General features: G+C 40.3%; 1 protein-coding gene across 5 annotated transcripts in view; it reads right to left on the reverse strand.

Annotated features, from left to right (window-relative positions):
• Positions 1–24,067, reverse strand: part of zmynd11 (zinc finger, MYND-type containing 11) — a 32,884-nt gene extending 8,817 nt beyond the window's left edge. For 2 of the 5 annotated variants that reach the window (XM_085377186.1, XM_085377185.1), the window contains exons 1-9: positions 23,883–24,067; positions 19,059–19,194; positions 11,182–11,341; positions 9,947–9,970; positions 3,333–3,494; positions 2,925–3,002; positions 2,095–2,187; positions 917–1,004; positions 3–58 (exon numbers count right to left, since the gene is read on the reverse strand). In XM_085377186.1, coding sequence (XP_085233312.1) covers positions 3–58; positions 917–1,004; positions 2,095–2,187; positions 2,925–3,002; positions 3,333–3,494; positions 9,947–9,970; positions 11,182–11,341; positions 19,059–19,189 — 792 coding nt within the window. In that variant the 5' untranslated portion in view covers positions 19,190–19,194; positions 23,883–24,067. Of the gene's footprint in view, positions 1–2; positions 59–916; positions 1,005–2,094; positions 2,188–2,924; positions 3,003–3,332; positions 3,495–8,931; positions 9,022–9,946; positions 9,971–11,181; positions 11,342–19,058; positions 19,195–23,882 lie in introns of all 5 variants that reach the window. The other 3 variants (XM_085377189.1, XM_085377187.1, XM_085377188.1) reach the window with 2 other exon arrangements.

Genomic DNA, 24,067 nt, shown 5'->3' on the forward strand with positions numbered 1-24,067 from the left:
ACCTCGTGACACGTGTCACTGAAGAGCAACCGTGCAATCTCGGCCTGGTCGCTGTGAACTGCAACATACAAAATAAGACAGCAAAACCTCTCAGTCTGGTCACATCAAGGTTAATACAAGAAAAATCCCAAACCTCAACTAAAACATCAGGACATGAAACACTTTGGGTAGTGATAGTAAACCTAATGGTTTCTGGTGTTAACTCCAGGTTTGATACTCAGTCTGGTTTTTGGGATCACTCTGAATTCAAACCCAGCAGGCGCTGCTGTTAAACAATATTTTAATGAACATCCAAGGAGAAATTGTGAGGTTTAATAATGTTCTGCAAGTCATCTTGTTGTTATGGTTCTTTTTTGTTTTTTAGCCTAATGAGTTCAGCTCGTGGAGACGATTCTCTAAAGCTTCATTGAATGTATTTAAAAACAAGCATTTGTTTCCTTGTTTAAAATTTGAGATTCAGGGCTTTCAGATTATCAAATAACAAAATTTTGTTGAGCCGTAAAAGCTCGACACGTGTTACCGGTGTGTTAATTAGCCAAACATAACAAGTAAAACTCTCTAATGTTAAGCTATAAGCAAACCAGGCCACAGTCACATGACTTCAGCACCACCACCAGCAAATCCTGTCCTCTGTGTGAGGACATCAAATGTCCCCAACAACTTACAGTCTCAGTCTGACACTTGCTGACATTCATCCTCTGATAAAAGCTACAAAATTCAGTTTGTTTTTTTAAAACAAGGCGAAATTGTCTAAAGCTAGAATTAACCACAGATCTTAAGGCAGCAAAACAAACAAACAAACAAACATTTGGGAACTTTTTTGCTTTTTGTTAAGAGGAAACAGGGTTTACTTTAAACTCCTCAATCTAAGGTCGGTGTGTTTCATAACCAGTATGTGGCGACACATTGAACCCACCTCCGTACAGTATGGCAGTGTTGTGAACAATCATCTGAGCGTCTGCTTTGAACTCTTCAAAAGTCTTGTACTTTCCTTCAGACAGATTCTGAAAGAGTCACAAATATTGAAAAGAAATTTATTCAGGAGGAGAACGAGGACAAAGAGTCCACTCACATGCTGAGTGTGTGTTAGGTGAGTGATACAAAAGAGGTTACCACACACACACACACACACACACACACACCCCCCCCCCCCCCTTTGGCAGGAGCTGGATGTGATGCACGCCTTACCACAGCACAGCCCTGCCTGTCTGACCAAATCTTGCAAAATGGTTATTTGCAAACCATTCCCAGTACTTAAGACTCAAGTCAAATTTATTTGCATAGGGCCATTCCTCATCTTGCTAACTTTTTCTTGTGTTATGTGTTTGCATCACTGAACTGTACATAATACAATGTAACAAGTGTTCCTTTTAACATTTAAGGTTTCATGTTTGCTCCACTTGATCAGAGTCAATTTCTGTGGGGAGGAATTTGATCTTCCCCAATCAAACGCTGGTACCTATGTGAGTCCAAAGTCTTTCTAGCGCTGATGAGATGCCATGCTAAAGTAGCAGAGTTTTGAAAGCGGAGCAGAACAATATATTAGACAATACTGAGAATAGATTCCAGTGCACATACTTGGTTCCACCTCACAGCCTGAGAATAGCTTGACAAGGGTGTTAGTCCCATCACAAGCTGATTAGCTAATCAATAGTCATCTCAGAGAGCTCACTGGAGCGTTCGCTTTTCAGCGGAGAAATTACACAGTTTCATACCACGATGCCAGAACCCACTCAGGAGTGGATGAACTCAAAGTTCTGGACCCTGGAAAGTTTTTAGACTAAAACCAAGTTAAAAAAGGGGCTTCAATGTAATTCACAGAGATTACCTCCAGGTCTGTTGAAAAAAAAAAAAAAAAAAAAAAAAAATGTGGAAAAGAAAAATCAGCTTCTAAACTAACTGATGTCCAAATCCAGCTCACAGAAACAAGCCTGACAACCCAGATGTTAGGAGAACCCAGTACATGATTCTGAAAACAGCCTTGAAATCACAACCTCTGCACAGTGAAGGTCAAAATGGCTGTGAAAATAACACAAATATACTTAATCAGACAAATGTAAGCGGAGCTGTGATGATGCCGAGCTCCACTGTTACCTCTTGGATGTTGGAGACGTCCAGTGCAGTGTGGATCAGTCGTCTGTACATGGGATGTTTAGTGTCTTTGCCTTTTTTGTTCAGGTCCACTGCCTGCAACGTAGACGAGGTGTAACGATAAAACGCAGTCTGACGTAGAAAAGCAGGGATGTGTTAGAGGAAGGTGACGGAGTAATGAAGGAGGGGGAGCCTGGGAGGTCTACATCGATAGAGGCAGCATGCGGGGTTAATGATGAGATTTAATATGCCTTTAAGAGGGAGACGGGGGGAAGATAAAGGAGAGAGGAGATGGAGGGACTGAGTGTGGGCATGGAGACGTAATGGGAGAAAAGATGAGGGGAAGGGTTGTATAATGAGGCCTTTTTTTACTATTACACTGATTCAGCTCCATATTTTTATTCTCGGACTTGAAAACAATCAATATTTATCATTAGTTTTTCTGCAGCTCCTCAGTTGAAGTTCGCGTCCGTCCACCTTTTAAGCCAGCACTCTACTAATCGGCTGCTTCTCACGAGTAGACCGTTTAAACATTAGGTGGGCGGGGCTTCTGATGTCACAGCCAGAGCCGCGCGTGCCTGAGATGAAACGAAGCATTCAGAGCAGCCTGAAGCATGACTTTTTGGCTCACAGGAATTTCTCGCACATATGCTGGTCTTATTATTGAAAAACCTCAGCGTGAGCACCCACAGCTGTATATGTGTAACTACGGTAACGAAACAGGAGGAAAAAGGATTTGTAACATGCAAATCTTGTAAGCTGGATTTCCATAGTTAGGTTTGATGACAACAACAACAAAAACAACCAGGAGTAAAAGTACAAGCTGTTCTCACCCTCTCCTTCATACGCTGGACAATGAAGCGCAGGTATTTACACATCTCCTGTTTGTTTAAGTTCTTCTTTTTACTTCCCTGATGATGTGCAGAAAGAAAGAAAAAAACCAGACAGACATCACATCACTGCAGGAAGTGTTCTGACAGTGTAATAGAAATACATTTCAATATTAAGTCATTATGGCCCCTGGCAGCTGTTAGAAAGGCAATATCCTGAAATATTAAAAGATAAAATCCTGTTGGAGAGAAACAGAAAGCAGTGTGGGACAGAAACGACTCTGTGTGAAAAAAAAAAGACTAAGACTGTAGGATCATCTGTTTGTAAAGACCAGCCTTATTCTTAATCATCAAACAGCCCAGAATCTGTTCACTTTCTCACGAACGTGCTTGCACTCTTCGAGCACCCACCCTGCAGACGACGCACTGCCAGGGAGATCCTCCGTCTCTGGGCTTGCACTCGTCCGACAGACACTTGAGATGATAGACTCGGAAGCAGTTGTCACATGTTAGGACGTCACCCGGTAGGTGACACTCGAAGCAGTACCAGTCGTGGCTCTCCGTCTCCCAGTCCTGCAGCGAAGACACAGCAAAGCACAAGTTTGGGTGACCCCCCCCCTCCAACCCGCCAACCACAGCAGGGGAGGAAATGATTTTTTTTTTTTTCCTATCCTCCATCCTTGATTAAAGCTAGCTCACTAGGATGTCAAGCAACAGAGCAGAGAGACCAGTTAATTCCTGAAAGTGTCAGGATTTGCCCCACTGAGAAGCATCAACCTGTTTACTCAGCACTGACAAGGACCATCAAAAGCCTCAATTTTATTGGTTTAGCGCGCCATCGTAATCAAGATTTCTATATGGATCCTACTCGTCCTTTTTCCTGATTTGATGTCTGCGATGTGACTCACTTTCGATTTTATATTTAATTTTTTGTAATTTATTGCTAGAGGACACAGGGGAGTCGGGTCAGATATAAACCCTAAGAACAAAAACTGACTGGTAACCTACAGGTAACATAGTCTACTGCTTTTTTGCTGCTCATGTTCAGATATGTCTAGAAAATATATGCAAATAGATTCTAGCACATGTGACTGAATAGCTGGTGGTATGATTGTAATATTAGGAACACTTGCTTCCCGAGTGCATTGCAGCAGAAACTTTTAAATACATCATTTCATTGAAATTCTACAGGAATCCTCTATAAATGCACACTGACCAAACTTCCTCACATAGCCTGGGAAAAAAAACCTTTTCATCCTGAATCTGATTATGGAGACACACTCTGTGCATCAGCAGTGAAGTCATTTAGCCCAAAAAAGCTAATTTGGACAAATAACACTGTCCTTGTGATAGCTGAGTAAAAGGTCAATGATTCAAAGTGTGAATCAGTAAGATCATCTGGGTGGAAATATCTTTCCTCTCAGAAAATATGTTAAGCTGGTTTTCAGAAAGAGCCCTTCAAGCCTTTTTCCCTCTTTTGTGGATATACAAGAATGAAAAGAAAAAAAGTGGTTGTGCCGAGTTCCTACAAGGTGTGAATGTGGTGAACGGCCTGAGTGATGAACACTACTACGGGAGGGAATCATTCGATTGTTCCTAGATAAACGCAAACAGGGAAGCGGCAGGGCAAAAATGCAGTTTATCTATAAATCAATGCAGCTGTTGAACAACTACAAAGAGGCTTCACAAATGCTAATATTAAAGTAGTGAAGGTTTATTTGGCGTTCTTAAATTATAAATTTATTATTTTTGTCGACCTTTCCTTTTCAAAACTTTTGTTTTAATTGCTTTTTTGTGGTTTGCTCAATTTTAATGAATGCCTGCTACTTCTCTCGGCAATTACTGGCTAGCCTTGGGGCCGGGCATCAATCCTCATTAGTAGGACCACAAACGTGTTTAAATTTCTGTAATGCTCTGTAATCTGGTTTTCTTATGCTAATGTGCAACATTTAACATTTCCCTGCGATGGACTTTAAGTAGAACTGCACAATACAGCTATTGCCATATAATTCAGCCATATTATTGTATCAGCCAATACCCAGCTGATCCTCCTCTATTCCCTGCTAAAAGTAACACAGTCAATTCCGGCAATTTGTGACCGGTGACACAGTTTTTACGAAGATGGTGCAACAGATTAGAAATGAAATGATCAAGACTGCAGATTCTCAGCTTTAGCTCAAAAGTCTGAAAATAGAAAATACTGTGCTAACCACTGAGGGTGATTTTATTTTTCATATGATAACTTAAAGTTATTCTTGTCGAGTAAGAAGCCCCTGCTACGTCACCAGAAAGGAGTTTCCTCCTGCTTTTATTGAACTATAATTAAAAGTTGTGTTCATAGAGAACAGCCTGTGAATGGATGATGTGCAGGAGCATTCCACGGCGTATCCGTAGCATTCAGCAGGTCAACTGAGTTGCGCCGAGACGGGAAGTAAAAGCACTAGAAATTCACGTACTTATCAGCCTGTCAAGAGTCCAACTCCTCCCACTCACAGCCTTGCCGACACAGTGGGTCCAGCAGGAGTCGTGACTGAGTGCAGCTCAAAAAAAAGGAAATGCAAAAAAAAAACCCCCCCAAAAACAGCACTTCTATTTCTCTTGATTTCTTCTCCATGTGCTGCTATAGTTTAGGGTTTGAGGGGGGTGAAGCACACTGGCTAATAGCTGCAGCAATGACAAAGTAGTAAAGAGTTTCTGATGAGGTCTGTTTGCCTTCTGCTTGCTCAATACTGAAGAAAATCTTTTTAAGAATGCATTTTCCTAAACAATCCTGACAAGTCTTTAAACAAAAGACGGTAACAAAAATCGAAAGTGCAGGAGTGTAACCCGCTGCTTCATATAGGGGATGAAACTAGCCATAAAAACACCTGCAGGACTCATTTGTCCTGCAGGTTTTTCGCATTTCTATTTTTTTTAAGCATCTCTTTCGGACCTTCAAATGCATCTCACTGCATCAAAGTATATCCTAATCCCTAAAACTCATCTGTAGGAGCCAGGGAAGCAAAAGGACATCAGGAGTTACAACTGAGGATGAACAGCTCAATCCTTTGCAGAACTCTTTTTACTGGTGAAGTTTAAAACAAATATATTAGTGTTGGAAGAAGACTTTATGAATAAGCTGTTCTAGTTATGATCAACTGTTTGTTTAAGCAATTAAATACTGTTCTCCATCTGTAACTGTAAATAAGAATGTTTATCAACTAGCAAAAAAAACAAACAAACAAAGGAGCCCTAATGTTGTTATGCCACACATCATTATTAATCGATGTTTAAAATAAGGCTCCAAATCGAGATGTTGTATTGCCTCGAACTCGAATGAAATAAGGAACTGAGGACGTATAAACTCAAAGGAGACGAGGAAAGAAAGTCAGAAAGTGATCCTCAGGTTTTACTTGCATCCGTTTTTTTTTAAAAAGATTGGAATAATTTAATAGCTGATTGCACAAATTAATTACAAATTACAAAATGTAATTGCTGTTTTTATAATTTTATTCATTAAAAAAATAATAAATCTATGAACAAATTGATGGCGTGTTTAACAGAGCTGAAAATAAATTAAATCATTAATTGAAAAATTCTTTAAAGAACAAAAATTTAAGATAATTTTTTTTTTTTGGGGGGGGGGGGGGGCCATAATTTTCAATGAACCCCTTGAATTAAAGCTGAGAGTCCGTCTATCACATCTCGCTTGCTTCGCTTTAAACCCACAGTGGTAATGCGCAGATTCAAACCTGCACATCTACATTGCCATTTCAGGCACATACAGGATCTCACCACTGTAGCAGTGATCGTGGTCAGACCACATATTTTCGTCCAAAGTTTATCTGGGAACAAAATGAGCTCACACGAAGTACAACCTCAAAGATTCCCAGCTGAACAGAACTGAAGGAGGGTTCAAAATTTAAGTCCGCGTAGATGTAAACACACTCTAAAAATCCATGCACCGATTCGTCAAAGGACTTCTAAAGCGTAATAGTCTCTTCACCCACACAAACACTTGAAAAACAGAGAGATGGTGCTCGTGTTCTGCTGAGTGTCAAGAGCCACTTCACTATTGTTGGACTGTCTGATGAAAGACAAGTGGCTGACTTCAAAAAGCCAGAGCTCTGTGAGCCAAGGACACGACGTCTGTGGTTTCAGCAAAGTGACTTTTAACACAAGTGCGGACAGATTTGGGCCCAAGCACAACAGATATTATTACAATAACAACGTTTGAATACAGACTCGGCAACACCAACACTAAGATAGAGATACGACTATAAAACTGTGCTTAGCTAAAGTTCAACTCCCCCCAAAAAAAGCCTTTTATGAGTTCCAATCACAGACTTCTCTTAACCGTGAAGCGCTTCTTTGCTTTTTGGAGGGAGAAATGTGCCCCGACTATAAGCTGCCAAGGCGAGGGCTTTGAGAGCGATAGAGGAAGAACCGAGGCAGTGAGAGTTGGCTGCCTTTAGCTTTACTCTGGTTAACAGCTCTGTACTGTCAGTGTCAAGCTGGGACACTCCAGAGAGCTGGGCAAGGTCGAGCAGCAGGGCTAGCATGCCTTATTGTGACCCACAAAAAACAACTCCAGGATTCATCTCCATTGTAAGGCTTCACTCCCAGCCTACAAACACAGATCCATCACTACAGCACCATCAGTGGGCATTTTTGTTTGCCTTTGAGCAGTACCACCATTACTGCAATGTCAAGTAGCTATGGTTTGTACTGCTGCCTGATGATAGTGACAACTGAATAAGTAGTCGTGACTACTTAGTTGGGTAGAAAACCCTGACAAGGGTTTGCACTGCTGATGGTTTTTTGGTTGCCCCAGTTAAAGCAACTAACAGAATAATGAGCTGACTGAGATAATTTATCTCCATTTCAGTGGCTCAGAGGATCAAAGGCTGCTAATGCTGGTTAGCTAAGCAGTGGCTTTTGTTACATAGGTTACCATGTTAAGCTAGCCCGCATCAAACTCAGTCAAGCTCAATAAGAATATCTGTGAATGAAAAATGTCTGTGTCGCTATGACGAACAAAGTCCTTTCTGTTAGCATTTCTGATCCTGTCTCTCTCCACAGGCCCAAGTAAAATGTTTATTCTCAGAGAGAAGCACTAAGTTTGAGTTTTTCCAGCTATCAGAGCAGTTTGGAGCCTATGTTCATAGCGTGCAGACGTTTTAAACCTTGCTAGGGAGGCAACATTGCAACAATGGCTACTTACTAATTAAAATCTCACAAATCAACATATTTAATAGCAATGACACATCAAATATTAAATCTTATCCTTCTATAAAGTTATTCTATTGTTCAAGTTGTTTGCTAAAATATTTGATGGTAAAAATTTTTATCTTGACACATTAAATAGCCTCTCTTTTGGTGTCAAGTGTTTCATTTCCTGTGTGTATTAATTGTATGTGAGATGGCCCACCCTTAAGCACCACGGCAAACCCTGCACTCAGTGATGTTAGTTACAGTGTTTATGCACAGTAAAGAAACTGATCAAAGAGCATATCCACTCAGAGGCCTGTCAAGCTTTCAATAAAGTTTCAAAAACAAATGAAATTCGCTCGGGAGGATCTAAAGAATGAAAACAGTGTTTGAGCAGCGAAACTCGCTGAACGATGTCAAAATAATGGGTTAGTAGCTGCAATGAAATAATGTGCATGTAGACTCTTTTACTGTGTGTAACTACTGTCAAAGTGCATCAATACATCACATCATGTTCATTACCATGCATCAAATGAGTAGATTTAAGTCAGTTTAATAACCAAACTTTCAATAATCAACAAGCATTTAGGGGACGTTTAATGAAATTGATCCTGTAAAATCAGGTGAACCTGGATTTAATCCAGCCTGGCTTGAGGGAATGCTTTTAAAACTGAACTTTAATTTTTTTAAAGAACCTATTTGTGCTATTTTTGAAAGTTATGTTGTTGTGCAAATGCCATGGTTATCTGTTAGAGGACCAAATAAATCTTGAGGTCAACCAGAGGACACAGCTCACGCCAGCTGGACTGAATCCAAGCACCTGCGGTGGGAGAACTGGCCTCCATCTAGGCCCTGCTTCAGAGTGCTGCTCACATTCAAACTCTGGTCTGTCCGCTGAGTGATTACTAACCTGAAAGAACCAGTCGGCCGTGTTATTAGCAGCAGGCACGGAGGAAACTAAAGAGCACAACCACACAAACCATAATCACCCAGCTCCCCTCCCACCCCCACCTCCACTGTTTCATCAATTGAAAATGAAGGAAAAAAGAAAAAAAAGAAAATAAGCATGCCAGACAGAAGTTAAGACCACAGCAGAGCACACTGTTCTTAGAAGAACTACAACTACCAAGACCAAAATACTACAAACTCACAAATGCTTGCTACCAACCTGCGGCTATGCTAGCATTGCTTGTCATCTCACATGAGAATGTGATTGAGTTTAAGCAAACACCAATTGCTTTTCAAGCCATAACTTGATATTTGAGTATGTTTGGCTGGGTTTTTTTTTTTTTTTTAAACATCAGGAGACTTTGTGTTATCAAAATCAAGCAACAACACACCTGTAGATAAGTAGCAAGCACATATTTCATAAAGATCACTGATCACTTCCGCAAGAAATTTGGCCACGCAGACACAGCGCTGCAACGGACTTTCATGAAGCTTTTCACAGCATAACTGAATGACAGCATGTAATGTCTGGCAGTGCGATTACTGCTAACTCTAGGCCAGCAAGCAGAATGATTTTCAAATGGAAACCGGATGCATAAATTCATTTACGGTGCAGCAAGTGGACTCAGTCAAAAGCACTGCACAAAGACTCGATCTCTTGCTTTCAATCTCATTTTAAACGGCTTCTAACTTTTGCACCAACCAGACCATACTGTACGCTGTTTAGCTTTTCTGCAGCCTGCTTAAAAAGATTCACTCAAATCCCCGACTGCACTGCATGTGGCAGAACTGATTTCTCACAGAATGATGTTAGTTGAGAGGAGGGGAAAATGAGGGGAGCAAATGAGAACAAACCCTGGATTTGAAAATAACGATGCAGCCCTTACCTTGCTTCCCTCGGCTTTTGGATCCTGTGATTGCAAGTGATTCAGAGAGTAGTGTTTAAAAGTCCTGCTAAAATAACCTGGGCTCCACTGGAGCCTCAGTGTCATGTCCCTTAGAGACCCATGCCTTTCTCCACTCACAAAAGTATTCTGTGATGACCCACAACATATAAAGAGCCAGATCTATCAAGCTTTCTATGTTTCCATGACTCTTCTCTGGTCTGCAATCATAACAAATAAACCTGTTCTATTAAATCTGAAGTCAGTGTGAACTGTTACATGAGCACATGGAAGTTACAGTTGTTTTAGAAAGAGTAGAAAACTTAGTTTCCTATCAAATCAAATCACAGATTTGTGTTTTTCCTGCATTATGTTTCACTGTAGCTCACTCATGACTGATGATGCTAATGTTGTTTAACAGGTAAAGTGTGACATTGATACAGCCAGTTTTTGTACCCTAAAGAAACAAAAACAGTAGGATTAAAAACATCCACAAAATACTTTACCCCCCACTTGCATTTGCAAAGTAATGCACACCACAGCCTTTTGAAATACAGATGGAAAAATACACAAAGGTTCTCCCCAGACAGTGATAAATTGAAATAGTGCACTCTGCACAGATACTGTGACAGACTGACTGTAAGAATCACTACACTGCGAATACTGCCTCACTACTAACTGGGGAAATAAAACAAGTATTGCAAATTTCAAAAGAAGTCTATCAATAAAACTGCAGAGCAGATGGCTTCCTTCTCAAGGCAAACGACAGCAGAAGCTGATGGAGTATTTTCTGCACATGCACGCTGAGCGGTAATTATTGAAGCCTTGTATTAATCTGAAATACCACTCCTTCCTACCCAGCTACCTCTGCTGTTTGGCACTTACTGCTTAAGAACGTGCCTGTATATCATCTGTGAACATAGTAAAAGACGTACTGTGTGCATGCTGTAAATTCATTACTAAAAACCAGCAAATATTTTCATTATAGACAATGGCTTTAATAGGTTTTATAGGATTATTGAGATTTTCCCCTAGCTAAAACACAGGACTAAAAATGATCGGTAAGGAAACGATACAATCTGCCAACTCTTACAGGCTGCTAAAAAGTGTCAGCTATCAGTCAGATCAACACTCAGCTGTGCAGACCCAACTACTACTTTCTATTTGTGGCCATTAACACAAACTCAGACATTAAATTCACAACTGCTTGTGAACTTGATAAATTGTAGTGGGCTCACCATCTCATCCCCAGGCAGCCAGTATCCCTCTTGCTCGATGCCGGCCTTGGAGCCCTTGCAGCCAACGGTCAGGGTCTCCACCACCAGGCCGTCCTTCACAGCCAGGCTCAACTGTCTGGCGGTTTCCTTCGGATGCATGCCAAACACACGGCTCAGGTACCTGCATAGTCGGAAGTGGAGATGTAATTGAGGAAAATCAGAGGCAGCTGTGCTAATGACAGCCATTTTTTAATACTGGCTAAAGATGAACATTTAAAACGCGAGGCAGGCGGAAAACACAGCAGAAACATACTTTGATTAATACTGCTGGATGGGACAAAGACCAACACCTTTCTCATCCCTTAAACCAGCTCTAATTCGTGTACACATCCGTTGGAGAGGCTGCATTTTCCCCACCATGTTTAAATTAGCTGTCTCACTGTTTTGTAATTTTCCAACAAAACCCCAGAGCTACATAAATTAATTTACAATCTTCGGAAAACAGATTAGGGATACGTGTGGTATTTAAAATTGCAAGCAGAGGAGGACTTTTTCCATCAGCTTCCCCTCTCACGAGCGTACATTTACAAAGCCGATTCCTGCAGCTGCTCGCTGATTGGTAGGACAATTCTCCGAGCAAGGTCATGTATCGTCTACTGGGGCAGTCAGCCAACAGACAGACCACAGGATTTCCTCCAGAAAGAGTTGTTCGGCTGGCATAGGCCCAGGGGTGGGGATAGATAGTGAATACAAGTCAGAGAGTATTACCAAAGGATCTGAAATCAATGTACAAGGGTCCTCTGACCAGGATAGCGGAAGCTCTACTGACTACATGACATTTCTATTTCTATCTTTCTCTCTCTACACCATCGTCCTCCGAACCGCAGCACTTAAAAATAATCAACTTTTTTCCTGTTAAGTTCACCGAGTTTTAATCTCAAACTGCATCAAATGTATGATGTTGCAGGATGACAATTTTTTTTCCAGCTTAATATCTGTCCTACTCTAAGCAATGCACAAGTGCAACTAGTCCAATTTTTACTATAGTACAATATGGAAAGTAAAAGCTTTATTCAGCTCCTTTAATCCTTTTTGACTTCAGTCATTTTGTCAATTAAAATGTCAGATAACAGTTTTTAAACAGTTTTTTTGACTCATTTGTCACACAAATGAGGCAACATTGAAACAAATCAGCCAGCAAACATTCACAATTAAAAAGATGGAACCATCTAATGCTTGGTGCTTTGGCATAAAGCACAAAACGGTTGCCAGATTAACAACATAGTTGCAGATTAAGAGATCTCCTCCACAAATCATTCCAGCTCTTGTGACTAGTCACACCTGGATTTAATTACCAGCCCATTCCAGTGTACGTACGCACCTTGTTTGGTTAAGTTGGCAAACAAACTGACATGGATTTTATATAAAGGTTTTACAGCAATTAAAGACACCAAAAGCAAAGAATTCAAAGGAATGCATCTTTTAATGTTTTTTCCCTTTATTTTAACAGATAGTTATTTTGTTAGATCAACAGAATAAAAACAAAATTTTTATAAATTTAACTGTAACCCATATTTTGGGTATTTAAAGTTAGCAGTTAGGTTGGTTAACATGTAACTAACTGATTCTAAGCTGCCTGATAGGCTGGTTAAAGATTAGCCTCTGCCTCACCAACTTTGTTCTCCTTCTACATCACCCATCACCTTTATAGCCACAAAGCCGACACGGTGAAATTAAGCTGCAGTGGGGCTGTAAAGAGAGGGGAGGTTGTACAGGAAAGCTGGTGCTATCCGTTGCATGCCAGTGCTTGCCGTTACCATGACAACACCCACTCGCCGCCAGTATTCATTTGGCAAGCCGCCAGGTCCCAAGGTGTTCGCCAACTTGCTGAAAAGAGATGTGCCAAGTGTTTCATTGAGTCTGTGCTCCATCCGCCAACTGAAAGGAATGACTGATCAGCAAGGTCTGCTTTGGGTGATTTGTCATCAATTTGCATAGTCTGAACAATGTGGAATTCTCGCAGCAGATAAAAACCAAGATGGTTAAAACGTCGTGACCCCAACCTGCTGCAGATTTAAGGTTTCTACAGCAGGAGCGAAGCAATTAGAGGGAGAGCTGAAAACATGGCGAGAACAGCAATGAGCGAGCAGCAGCTGGAGACTGTCAGAACTTAACAGCTGCCAATCAAGGTATTGATCCATGTCTGGTTTGCCCTCCAGTATAAACAGGGCACAACACAACACCCAAAGCTTTGCCTTCGCAGCTTGAGGAAAAAAACCCAACTGTGAAATAGAAACAGCAATGCCAGACTAGGGGTGTGCAATATCAACCGGGACTCGTACTTTAGTCAATTATACGAAACCAACTTGTCACAACAAAGGACCGTACTAGACAGTTATCAGAAATAATAGACACTTAAACTAATTGTTCATGTTTTACTGATGTTCAACAGATGTTTACTATTGGTTTTAAGATTTTTAGTGCAGAGACCCATCTGTCCTGGCAGACAGCAGCTGCATCCTTCCCCGTCTGGAAAAATAAGATGCATGACAGCCTCGTGAACCAGAACGATTTTACACGGCTTTGATCTACAAAATGACCCCGCTCGATTTACGCTTCGTCAGAGTCGACGCCATACAACTAGGGCTGCCACAAACGATTATTTTGATAGTCGACTAGTCACCGATTATTTTTGCGATTAGTCGACTAATCAGATCATCATCCATTGGACGTACAGCTTATTGCACCAGCAGCATCTGGTCTTATATAACTATCATTAGCTTACAGCTTGAAGTGTTTGTGCTAACTAAAAATAAAGACAAGATGGTAGTTTATTAATTTTTAATGAAATTTGCAGATTGTTTCGGTGAAGTTTAATAAACTCCTTGCTTTCTAAAATGTAACAGGACACCGGAGTATATTCTCCAGCGTCTCACACTTCTGATAATCAGCTGTCTGCTTGACAGTTTTAGCTGTGCAAAAACTATAACTTTAATCTCAGCCAAACCGATTTACTCAGGAACAAATAAAATACTAAAGAAAGCCAAACAATAACATTTTTAAGTTATCTAAGTGACTTATATATATGTTTAACCTGACTAGCGAAAGACGGCGGTGGGTTTGAAAACGATTTGCCGGGAGTCCGGTGTTCTCACGGCTCTAGTTAGCCTTGCCCCCGTCTAGCTAACGAGCTAGTGGGTAACAGACGTCTCCGAAAACGTCGGAGAGCTTTTGAAAATATGTGGTGTCTTGACAAACTGAGCAGATATTTGAGGTTTACACAGCTACATTCTTGCCTGAAAATATGTTAAACGTTTATTTTGTGACCAAGAAAGAATAATAAGAGTAAAGTTAAAACTAACTAGCTGCCGCCATTGTTGACAACTGCGCTGGGCTGCGCTATGAATTCTGGGACACAGCTTCTTCTTCTTCGGGGTTTAACGGCAGCTGGCATCCTTGTACATGCAGTGCTGCCATCTTCTGTTTCAGTCCGTTATTACACTCTTAAATCCTGCTACTTATTCCTGCGTCTTTTGGGATCTTACAAAGCTTCAAACGATGCGTCGACTATTAAATTAGTCGTCGACGATTTTAATAGTCGACATAATCGTGACTAGTCGACTAATCGTGGCAGCCCTACATACAACCTAAACAAAGTGTTGGGGAGTAACGGAATACATGTAGCGCCGATACGTATTTAACCTCCTAAGACCCAAACTCTTCCATGGCATGCATTTTTTTTTTTTTTTGTGTCCCGTTTGGATCTTTAGCCATCAGAATTGTTGTCTTAAGGCCAAGAAAGATGCCAAGCAGATTTATTTTACCAAGTGGATCATCATGGCCTTGCCATATTGGTCCATTTGATTGACCTTTATTATAATTATGAATTTATTTTATTTTCAGTTGCTACAAACGGGACAGACATGACTGGGGGATAGGACAGGGAGAAAGAATGAAAGAAAGAGAGGGAGAGAAAGAAAACCAAAGGGGAGAAGAGACGGTGAGAAGGGGGGGAGAAAGAAAAAAAAAAAAAAAAAGAAAAAAAAAAGAAAAACAAACAAACAAACAAAAACAAAACACCTGGGTCACCTGTATGGAGAAAAAAAACAGAAGAGAAAGCAAACAACAAAGAGCAACATAATAATAAAAAAAAACAAAACAGCACCATCACAATAAACTAGCTAGCAGTAGATATCAGTAGATGCTAAATAATAAACGATATTGTGCAGCACGCAAGATAGACAGCGCACAATGTGCTTTGAGGCAGCAGCCAAGAAAGCTGTAGTCCGTGTCTGTGAACACCCGTGTGTACACCTGTGTGCATACCTGTGTGGATCAGCATGGCATGCATTTTTAATTTCTCTTTGATATCTGGGCATATTGGGACCCGATGAATGTAAAAACAAAGAATTACCAGATTTTTTTTTTAACCTGATTTTTGTTTCTAAGAAAAATGAGAGCCACATATGAGGATATTTGTTTAAAATTTCGATAGAACAGTAGCAGAATAATGTCCTCGTAAGTGGATATCAGGCCATTGTTGAGCAAAATTTAGTATTTTGGTCTAAATAACCCATAATGTGATGTCCACATATGTGGACGGCAGGTCCTAGGAGGTTAAAATACAAAATATGAGTAACTGTATTCCGTTACAGAGTTATTTTCCTGTTTCATATTGTGGCGGGTCAGGACTGTTTGGGTTTTGTTTGACATGTTCTGTTGTTCCAGGTGGCAGCGTTGCGGTTGCCATGGTTACAGGGTGACGCTCTCTCTCTGCGACTGTGTGTTTCCTGGGTGAGAGAGTGGCTTTTTGTTGTTGTGCTAAGCTAACAGGCAGAATGCTACAGGCATCGCCCTAAAGCATGTAGCCTCATGGGCAGTGTAGTCTGTGCTGCAGGGAGAATGGACTGCCATACACGTTATGTGTCTGAGCGCGAGGAGGGAGAAAAAGGAGGGTGGAAAAGTACGAGTTGTCATCGAACAAAAACGAGAGCTGGAAGCATGTAAATACAATAATAACCCTTCAGTAATAGTAATAAATCACACGGCAATAGTACATTCGTGTAGTTGTAAAAAGCAAGATAATATATTAAGATATATTATATTTCAGAATACATTACTCTTATTGAGTAACGTAACGGAATACGTTACAAAACACATTTTGGGGTATGTATTCTGTATTGGAATACATTTTAAAAGTAACCTTCCCAACACTGCCTAAACAGTGCATAAGCACTTTCTCCACAGGTGTGTGAATATTAACCTTGAAGGCCGACAGTGGCGCCCGTACAGTTTATGATACTAGCCACACTCTGTAAACAACACAGTCTCTGTGCCATTTCATCCATTGGAAAGAGTCAGTGTTGGGATTGCTATTCAAAGAAAGTAATGTATTACACATTACTTGTTACTTAAAACAAAAACAACAAAAAGTAATGCCCTATATTACTTATTTACTCACCTGAGAAAGTAATTCTTTCCATTACTCATTACTCTGTGACACTGTCACATAATTACCCCTTAACACTATAACGCTGACTCAATTCTCTATCTCAACAAGGATAGATATAATCTTTTTTTAAGTGTCTTGTATGAACACAAACCCAACAATGCAGACCAAATCTGAAAACCAACCCAAAGAGACTTTGAAGTGATGGCCACACTTTGAACTACAGAAACATGAAACAAGCCTGACAGCTCTTGCTACCTACTGAAGATCAGGCTCTGGCTGCTGGGCTCGGGTCAGCATGAACTCAACTACATCACCAGCTTGGGTTCTTCGCTACCTTTGTGTTAGCATGCGGTCTGCGCAGATGCCTACAAAAAGTCCAAAATCTGTTTTCTGTCCTTGGCGCAGTTTAAACTTTTTATGAAATGAAAATAAAAACAATGTCTAAATCTGCACTCCAGCTGATTACAGCCAAGTGCACAGGAAGAAGACATGTTTGAATTTTTTTCCTGTTTACTCAGAATGCAGATAATTGAAGAACGTTTGTAATGCAAGTAATGGTGTAATTGTGACTGATGACTGAATTTAGTACAGTAAGTCTCCTGAAGCACATAAGGTGCTTACAGTAATGCAGTACTCTGGATCACATTACACCTAGCACTCCTGGACACAGCAACATTTCAGTGATATTAAAAATGTTTTTGAGATGTGAAAAACATGATCAACTGTTCACATTCATAAACAATGTTTCACCTCTTCAGTTAAACTGCTCAGTTTTACTGTTTGAGTTTTACACTAGTGCAATTTTTTTGGAGATATGGTTGTATAAAGGGATGCTCAGTGACTCGACTAAAGTAGGTTGTAGCAGACGCGCCCCACTCAGATAGGCGCCTGCTACACCCGTCCAACCCTGAAACCAACACCGAAACTAAAGCCGTGCACAACTGAGGATACAGACACAAGCAACACAGATTTTAATCATCGTAAAATACGCACATCAAATCAAGCGCACACCGCATTAAGAACATTTTCACTGCTTTTTGACCTAAGTGAGAGCCCTTTCCAGCAAGAAAACTACTCAGACACAAATGCACTAGACTCTGCTCTCAAAACTGCTTTGTCACAAAACATGGAAGGTGTTTGTCTACCAGCCTCAGTTAATTAGTGTTAATATACAACTTGTTTTTAGTAAATCAGTTAAGACTGGGATCAACACGTTAAAACGGCAAAGCCAGTCAGAAATCATCAGCTTTTATATTTATTGTATTATTTCCACAAATCAAACTTTGGAAACTGCTGCCACACATGCATTACTGAAGTTAGAGGATATATGTAAGATATAGTTAAAGTAAACTTTGATTCATTACTCATTGTTGAAGCAGGGGTCAGTCTCGCTCTGCAGACAGAGCTGCCTGACTCAGAGCGTAATAAGCAGAAACACGACATAGCTTTAGAGTAGAAATCTTTTATGTAACACATGAAAAAAAACAAAAACTATAGTGATTAAAAACTAAACGCTGCACAGTCCTAAAAGACATCGAACTAGACCTGAATCTATTACAATAATAACTGATTAGTCCACCTATCCCTGAATGACGCAGTTGTTCACCAAGCAGGCTCTTGAATGTGACGGTTTAAAAATAATTGTTTTAAGATCATCATCTTGGTCTAGGTAGTTTTCACTGTTTACATCTAGAAACTGATTAAACGAAAACACGTAATTACGGCTTGTAGCTGTAGAACAAAGTGATTACAGATATGACGCATTTCATTTTGGGTACATTTAAAATGAATTCAAAAACAAACATGAAGAACAATCCCTCAAGGGCATCCCACAAGGATAAATGGTGCTCATTTGAATACGATAACAAGCCAAAGGCAACATTAACGACAACTGCACAAAAGCATCTGTTATGTTGATGATAATTATTTGGCCACAAACAACAATCAAACAAATCGGAACACTTGTGTTTAGCATTTTGATGCTTTTCTGCTGGATATTATTTTGTAGTGGAAAAAAAAAAGTTCTTGATAACATGTTCACCGTTTTCTACCACTTGGAATAAAGGACCAAGCAAACAAATTACTGACAATGATGAGACGCAGTTTCAGCCCTACAAAAATAAAAATACAGAAAGAAATTTGAAAGCTTTTTAGATTCTAGACATCTTAATCTAGAGAGATTAAGTAGGAAGAGTTTTTCTAAGAGCTTCAAATATCGGTCACCCTGGAACATCAAAGAACCAAACCAAACAAATGATTCAAACAGCTCACCATATCAACATGAAGGTAGTTTGAGCGATGACATGTTAGCACAGTGATGACCTAAGGGGATAAAATGTCTTCGCACTCTGCCTTTAATGACCTAAAACACTGACTGGGGAGCTGACACAGCCATTTATGTTCATAAATAACATTACTACATCCGTGTTATCTGCAGTGGACTTACTTTGAGATCCTGTCCATGTTTGCGATTTGTTTCTGGTTGCGTATGACCTCGATGGCCTCCCAGACATACTGGACGACCTTTGGGTCCGCCTGCCTCTTCTTCACCACACGTGACATGATTTCCTTATTCATGACAACTGTAAGAAACAAAGACAAAAAAAATATTGATCAGCAGTTATTTTGCTTTTGTTTAATAAATGAACAGAAACTTACCGGTAAACAAAATACAAATAGGCACGCAGACTGCTTCAACATGGCAAAAATCACAATCATGAGCATAACAGAAATGAACTGCTGATTATTTAACATGATTGTTCAATCATTTCATCAACATCAAGCATTTATTGGTCTAGAAAAATAAATCTTTTTCAAGGGGACTTTATTGAATTTTAATATAACCTCAGTCAGAAACAAATATATTGGGGGGGGGGGGATAAATCCAAGCTTTCAAGCCAAAAACTGTAACTGAAAATTTTAAATATGATTAATCACCCAGTCTTAGAAAACCTTGACAGGCTTAGGATTATTACAAGTTACATAATTCCAGTGGCTGTGTTGTTTGTGACTGTAACACCTGTGGTAACTCCATTAATACATGAGACATGCTGCCAGTGATTAGACAGCAGAAATAATACAGAAACTAATATAAACAGTTGTCTCAATCCGGTTGTTCAGTGATGACGTGACGGATCCTACTTCCGGGCCTAAAGTAGTCTGCGTTTAATATGGCTTTTGTGTTGTTAACATGTTTAATGTTTTGTATTTTCTTCTATTTAATCTCAAAAAGCTCCTAAAACAGTCAGTGATCCCTGTTGACCTCCCTCGGCTTTTATTACCGCTAATCATTTATTTAAGCTCAGTTTTTAAAACCTTAGGATGTAACTACAGCCCAGCCCATGCAGCAGTACATGAATGACTAACCTCGTATTGTGGATGGATTATCTCAGTTGTTCTCCTGGCTGAAGTTTGGTCCTTTTACAGCATCCTGCCATGCGATTACATTTGTTCCTGACCACCGAGAACACTCACATTAACTTTTATCGAGTGGAAAAAAAGTTAGCTTGTTTATATTATGCTAACATAGCTGTGTCGCTAGCGGTCACGTAGCACATCATTATATACCAGCTAGCCCAACTTCAGTAACCCTACAAACGTCACTGCTGTTTAGTTTTCTGTCTTCATTTATGTTGGAAGTGATAACAGAGCTGTACGTTTTAATTTGTTTCCAAAACCCCGCAGTCAGGACATGCTATATTGTATTTAGATAGAAGCTAGCGAGCTAACTCCCTGCTAACTTCCTGCTAAACTCCGTTAAATGTCATAAATTCCGTTTTCATGGATGCCTGGATGTTAAACTCAATTGTTACACCTGGTAGAGCAGAACACTGATCATTTTATTAAAGATGAAAGACTTTAGACAGTTTTTCAACTCTCAGTAATGCCATAGTGATCGTTTGATATATGGACCTGCAGCGGAGTTTAGGTCCAGACACGGCTGGTGACGTCAGACTGAACAATCGGATTTACCTCATAAGACAACACTCACATCACTGGATGAGAGCACATACATTTCAGAATATTTTTCTTACCTGGTAGACAGGTCGGGTAAGCTATTAAACAAATTAACTTGCATTCATTACGGTTTGGACAGTTATTGTAAATCTTCTCCAACTATGAGCAAAAGGTGAACGTAATGAATACACACAACTTTGTGTCATTCATGGACAAATTACACACAGGTGTAAATCTATAATACATTTATTTGAAGTTTATTTTTTTTGCCTCTAACAAATGTTTCCTCTGGTGACATTTTTTATTTAGGCCTTGCTGACATTAAAACTAGTAAATCATCACAAAAGCAGCAAAACACAAGTTTACATTTTGCCTGATAGAGACACGATGTTTTCTTTACAAATGGTTGCATAGTTTCAGATCACCTGATAGTCACCAGGGGCGATGACAGATAACTAAAACCAAAGATTGTGCAGAATCCTGCGCGACTCTCCTTCAAGACATTACACAGGTGATGTATGGTACTTGAGTCATCACCTCATACCTCACAAATAGTTTTACCCAAGTATTCGGACCACATACGTCCTTCACATTAAAGACGTCACTAAAAACTGTGAAAGGAAATGCTTCAAGTAACAGTAACAAGTGTCTGATGCATATCCAAACCTCTGATTTTCATCAGCATAAACTGGACCATCAGGACAGACGTGTTACTTAGAAGAAAACATTGTTCCTCCTTCCATCTCATCTCAATGTTTAAGAGGAAAAAGCTTGTACCAATGTTTAAAAAAATGAAATGAAAGCTGAAACATGGCAGCTATTTTTTTTTACAACATTTTTAAAAATGCTTACACAAGCAGAAATCTACCTAAAAATGTAAATACACCCTACAGTTACTTTAATTAAACCCTGACTTTATTTTACAGTATGAAAAACTATAACAACAAGATGAAATATTATGATCTTAAGCTAATTGCTTATGCTTATGAAGACAAGAGATATATGCCAGTGTGGTTTGTTTTAAAACCACATGCAGTCACTAGTTACTTCAGTTTTTAATGCAATTAATTTCTCCTGAAACTAAATAAACTCAAACTGGTTAGGTTGACTCCTTAAAATGGTGCACAGGCCTGGCCTACCCTAAATATCTTAAAAAATTAAAATCCAATTTTATGCGGTGCTCCTCTTAGCCATCCGTGAAACTTAAGATGTCACTTTCATAAACCGCAGCCAAAAGCTAACCATAATACTACTGAAAGAATTTTAACATGAACGAAGAAGCTCGGCTTTAGTGCACTTGTGGTAGAAGAGGCTGAGACAGATGTCGACAGGCGATGTTAATTCTCACCCCTTTCTCATGAGAGAATGGACCGTGGTTTATGTCGAAAGCACGTAAGAACGAGCCGCATATTTGTTGTTGGGAGCAAAACAAACAAACAAACCACCTAAAAATAAATGCAGATTCGGTTCAAATCAGCACAAACAATGCAAAAACGCTGTCTGTGACAATGCAACACTGCATATATCGGTCATAGTCAGTCAGAGTCATTAGGCGTGAGAGTTGATGTTACTGCTCTGAGTGTGGCTTCTTAAAAATACAGAGTTGATGTTTTAATATTGCAAAACCAGATCACATGAAGCACCTACTATAGACACATCTGGAGTCCACAAAATGCTACCGGCAAGTGTTTCTACAACTTTATTTTATATTAAAAACAAAACAAAAATGCAATTTAAAATAAATAACCTTAGCCTGTGATATTTACTGATATCCGTGGCCAGAGCTCATCTGTTGCCAGTCAATTTTGCAAATAGTGTAATAAAGGGATTTAAAAACTGTTTCTTTGTTCTTTTTTCCTCTGGCACAAAATGTGGCTTAAACACACACACACAAAATAAAACAAGGCAGTGTTGGAAAATGGTTAAAATAAAAAAATAATCTGGATTTTACACCTTAATTTGTGTAACACTCGATTTTAAAACTGGCAATTTTTTTGCACTGTTGACGAGAAAAAACTGTTTATGTTTTATGTGGATTCTGATAGTGAAACACAGAAAGTGCACAAATATTCTGATGTTCACATTCAAATACAGGGAAACGTAACCCGGCATCACACCATAGCTGAAGGCAAAACAAAATGAGGTGACACTGAGTAATGTGAGCTACCCTATTCTGTGTCAAGCGCAGTCGGTGTGAACGGGTGCCACCTGTGCAATGATGCCCTCGTTTCCTCCGTTCAGCCTGTGCCTCTCCTGAGATCACGCCGCGTGATGACAGGACGGGCGGCTCTGCACGCCGGCGTGCTCACACATCAATTAAGCAAGGTGTGCGACCCAGGAGCCCAATTAGCAGACAGACAGCCCAGGCTGAGTGGGCTTCGTGGCTCTCGCGGTAAACAAAGACGACACACCACGCTGCTGTTCCCTCACTAGAAAACTGACAGCCCCACCGGACGTTACGCCAAGAAGACAATCATACCCACTGGTTAAAACGCCGATTAAATCCACTTGACGGGCTCTAGGTTTAAAGAGGGCAACGCTGTCTAAACATTTTAGCACGACTCTCTGCCATTTACCGTTAGCCCGCTAACAGCAAGCGGGTCATAATAAAAGCTAGCGGAGGATCCCCGCTAGCTAAAACTAATGCATTACAACGCAGTGATTACCATAACCGCACATATAATATTTAATTTAAAGAACACACTTGTCATAACTTGTACCGTCAGCAACAAAGACAGCCGCGGCAGGCCACGGGCACTGCAATTGAAGGAGCTCACTTTAGCCACTAGCAGGCTGGCTAATGTCCAACTCAAAGCTTGTCAGGACAAAAAAAAGTCAGCTTTCCCCCCAGTGAACTCAAACCAGCTCGATTACATTGTAGACTAAATGCGAGATAACCTAAATACCAGAAAAGTACATAACAATAATAGGTGATTGTCGGCCATGCGATAGTTATGAGTAGATTTAATCAGCAAAGCTAGTAAACTGTTACGCAGCTAGCGTTAGCTGATGGGCAGCTAAAACATGCCAGCTTTACAGGAAACACTGGTGAGATTCACAATCACGGCAACAGACTGGGAGTGGGAGCACACACTGTGTTTGGTCGCTACAAACTAGGCTAACTAGTTACCTACTCGTTTATTTTGAAGGGCGCCATGTTCACAGTCCTCCATCATGGGGACAGGAAAAGAAGCCACGGCTAAGCTAACGGCGTTAGCGCATGTAGTTGCTGGCTAGCTAGCCGCAGTGTTGTCACACAGAGCCTGAGCCATTTTCTCCAGGATTCAAAAAAATAAAATAAAATAAAACTCACCTCCGCCTCCGTGTCACAAGCACAAAGCGCTGCAGAAAATCCGTTGAGGATTGGACTCGAGTCAGCTTACATCAGTAATTTTCGAGCTACTGGGGTCTGTTGGTGAAGGTCTGTGTCCAGCTTGGCTGAGAGGTAAACACGGGGCAGACGGAGCCGAGCGGAGCCACAGGGAGAACTCTAGTGGT

Source organism: Diplotaxodon limnothrissa, linkage group LG18, assembly GCF_057381915.1.
Source record: "Diplotaxodon limnothrissa isolate DT_005_m linkage group LG18, D_limnothrissa_male_GT1.1, whole genome shotgun sequence".
NCBI classification, from domain to species: Eukaryota; Metazoa; Chordata; class Actinopteri; order Cichliformes; family Cichlidae; genus Diplotaxodon; species Diplotaxodon limnothrissa.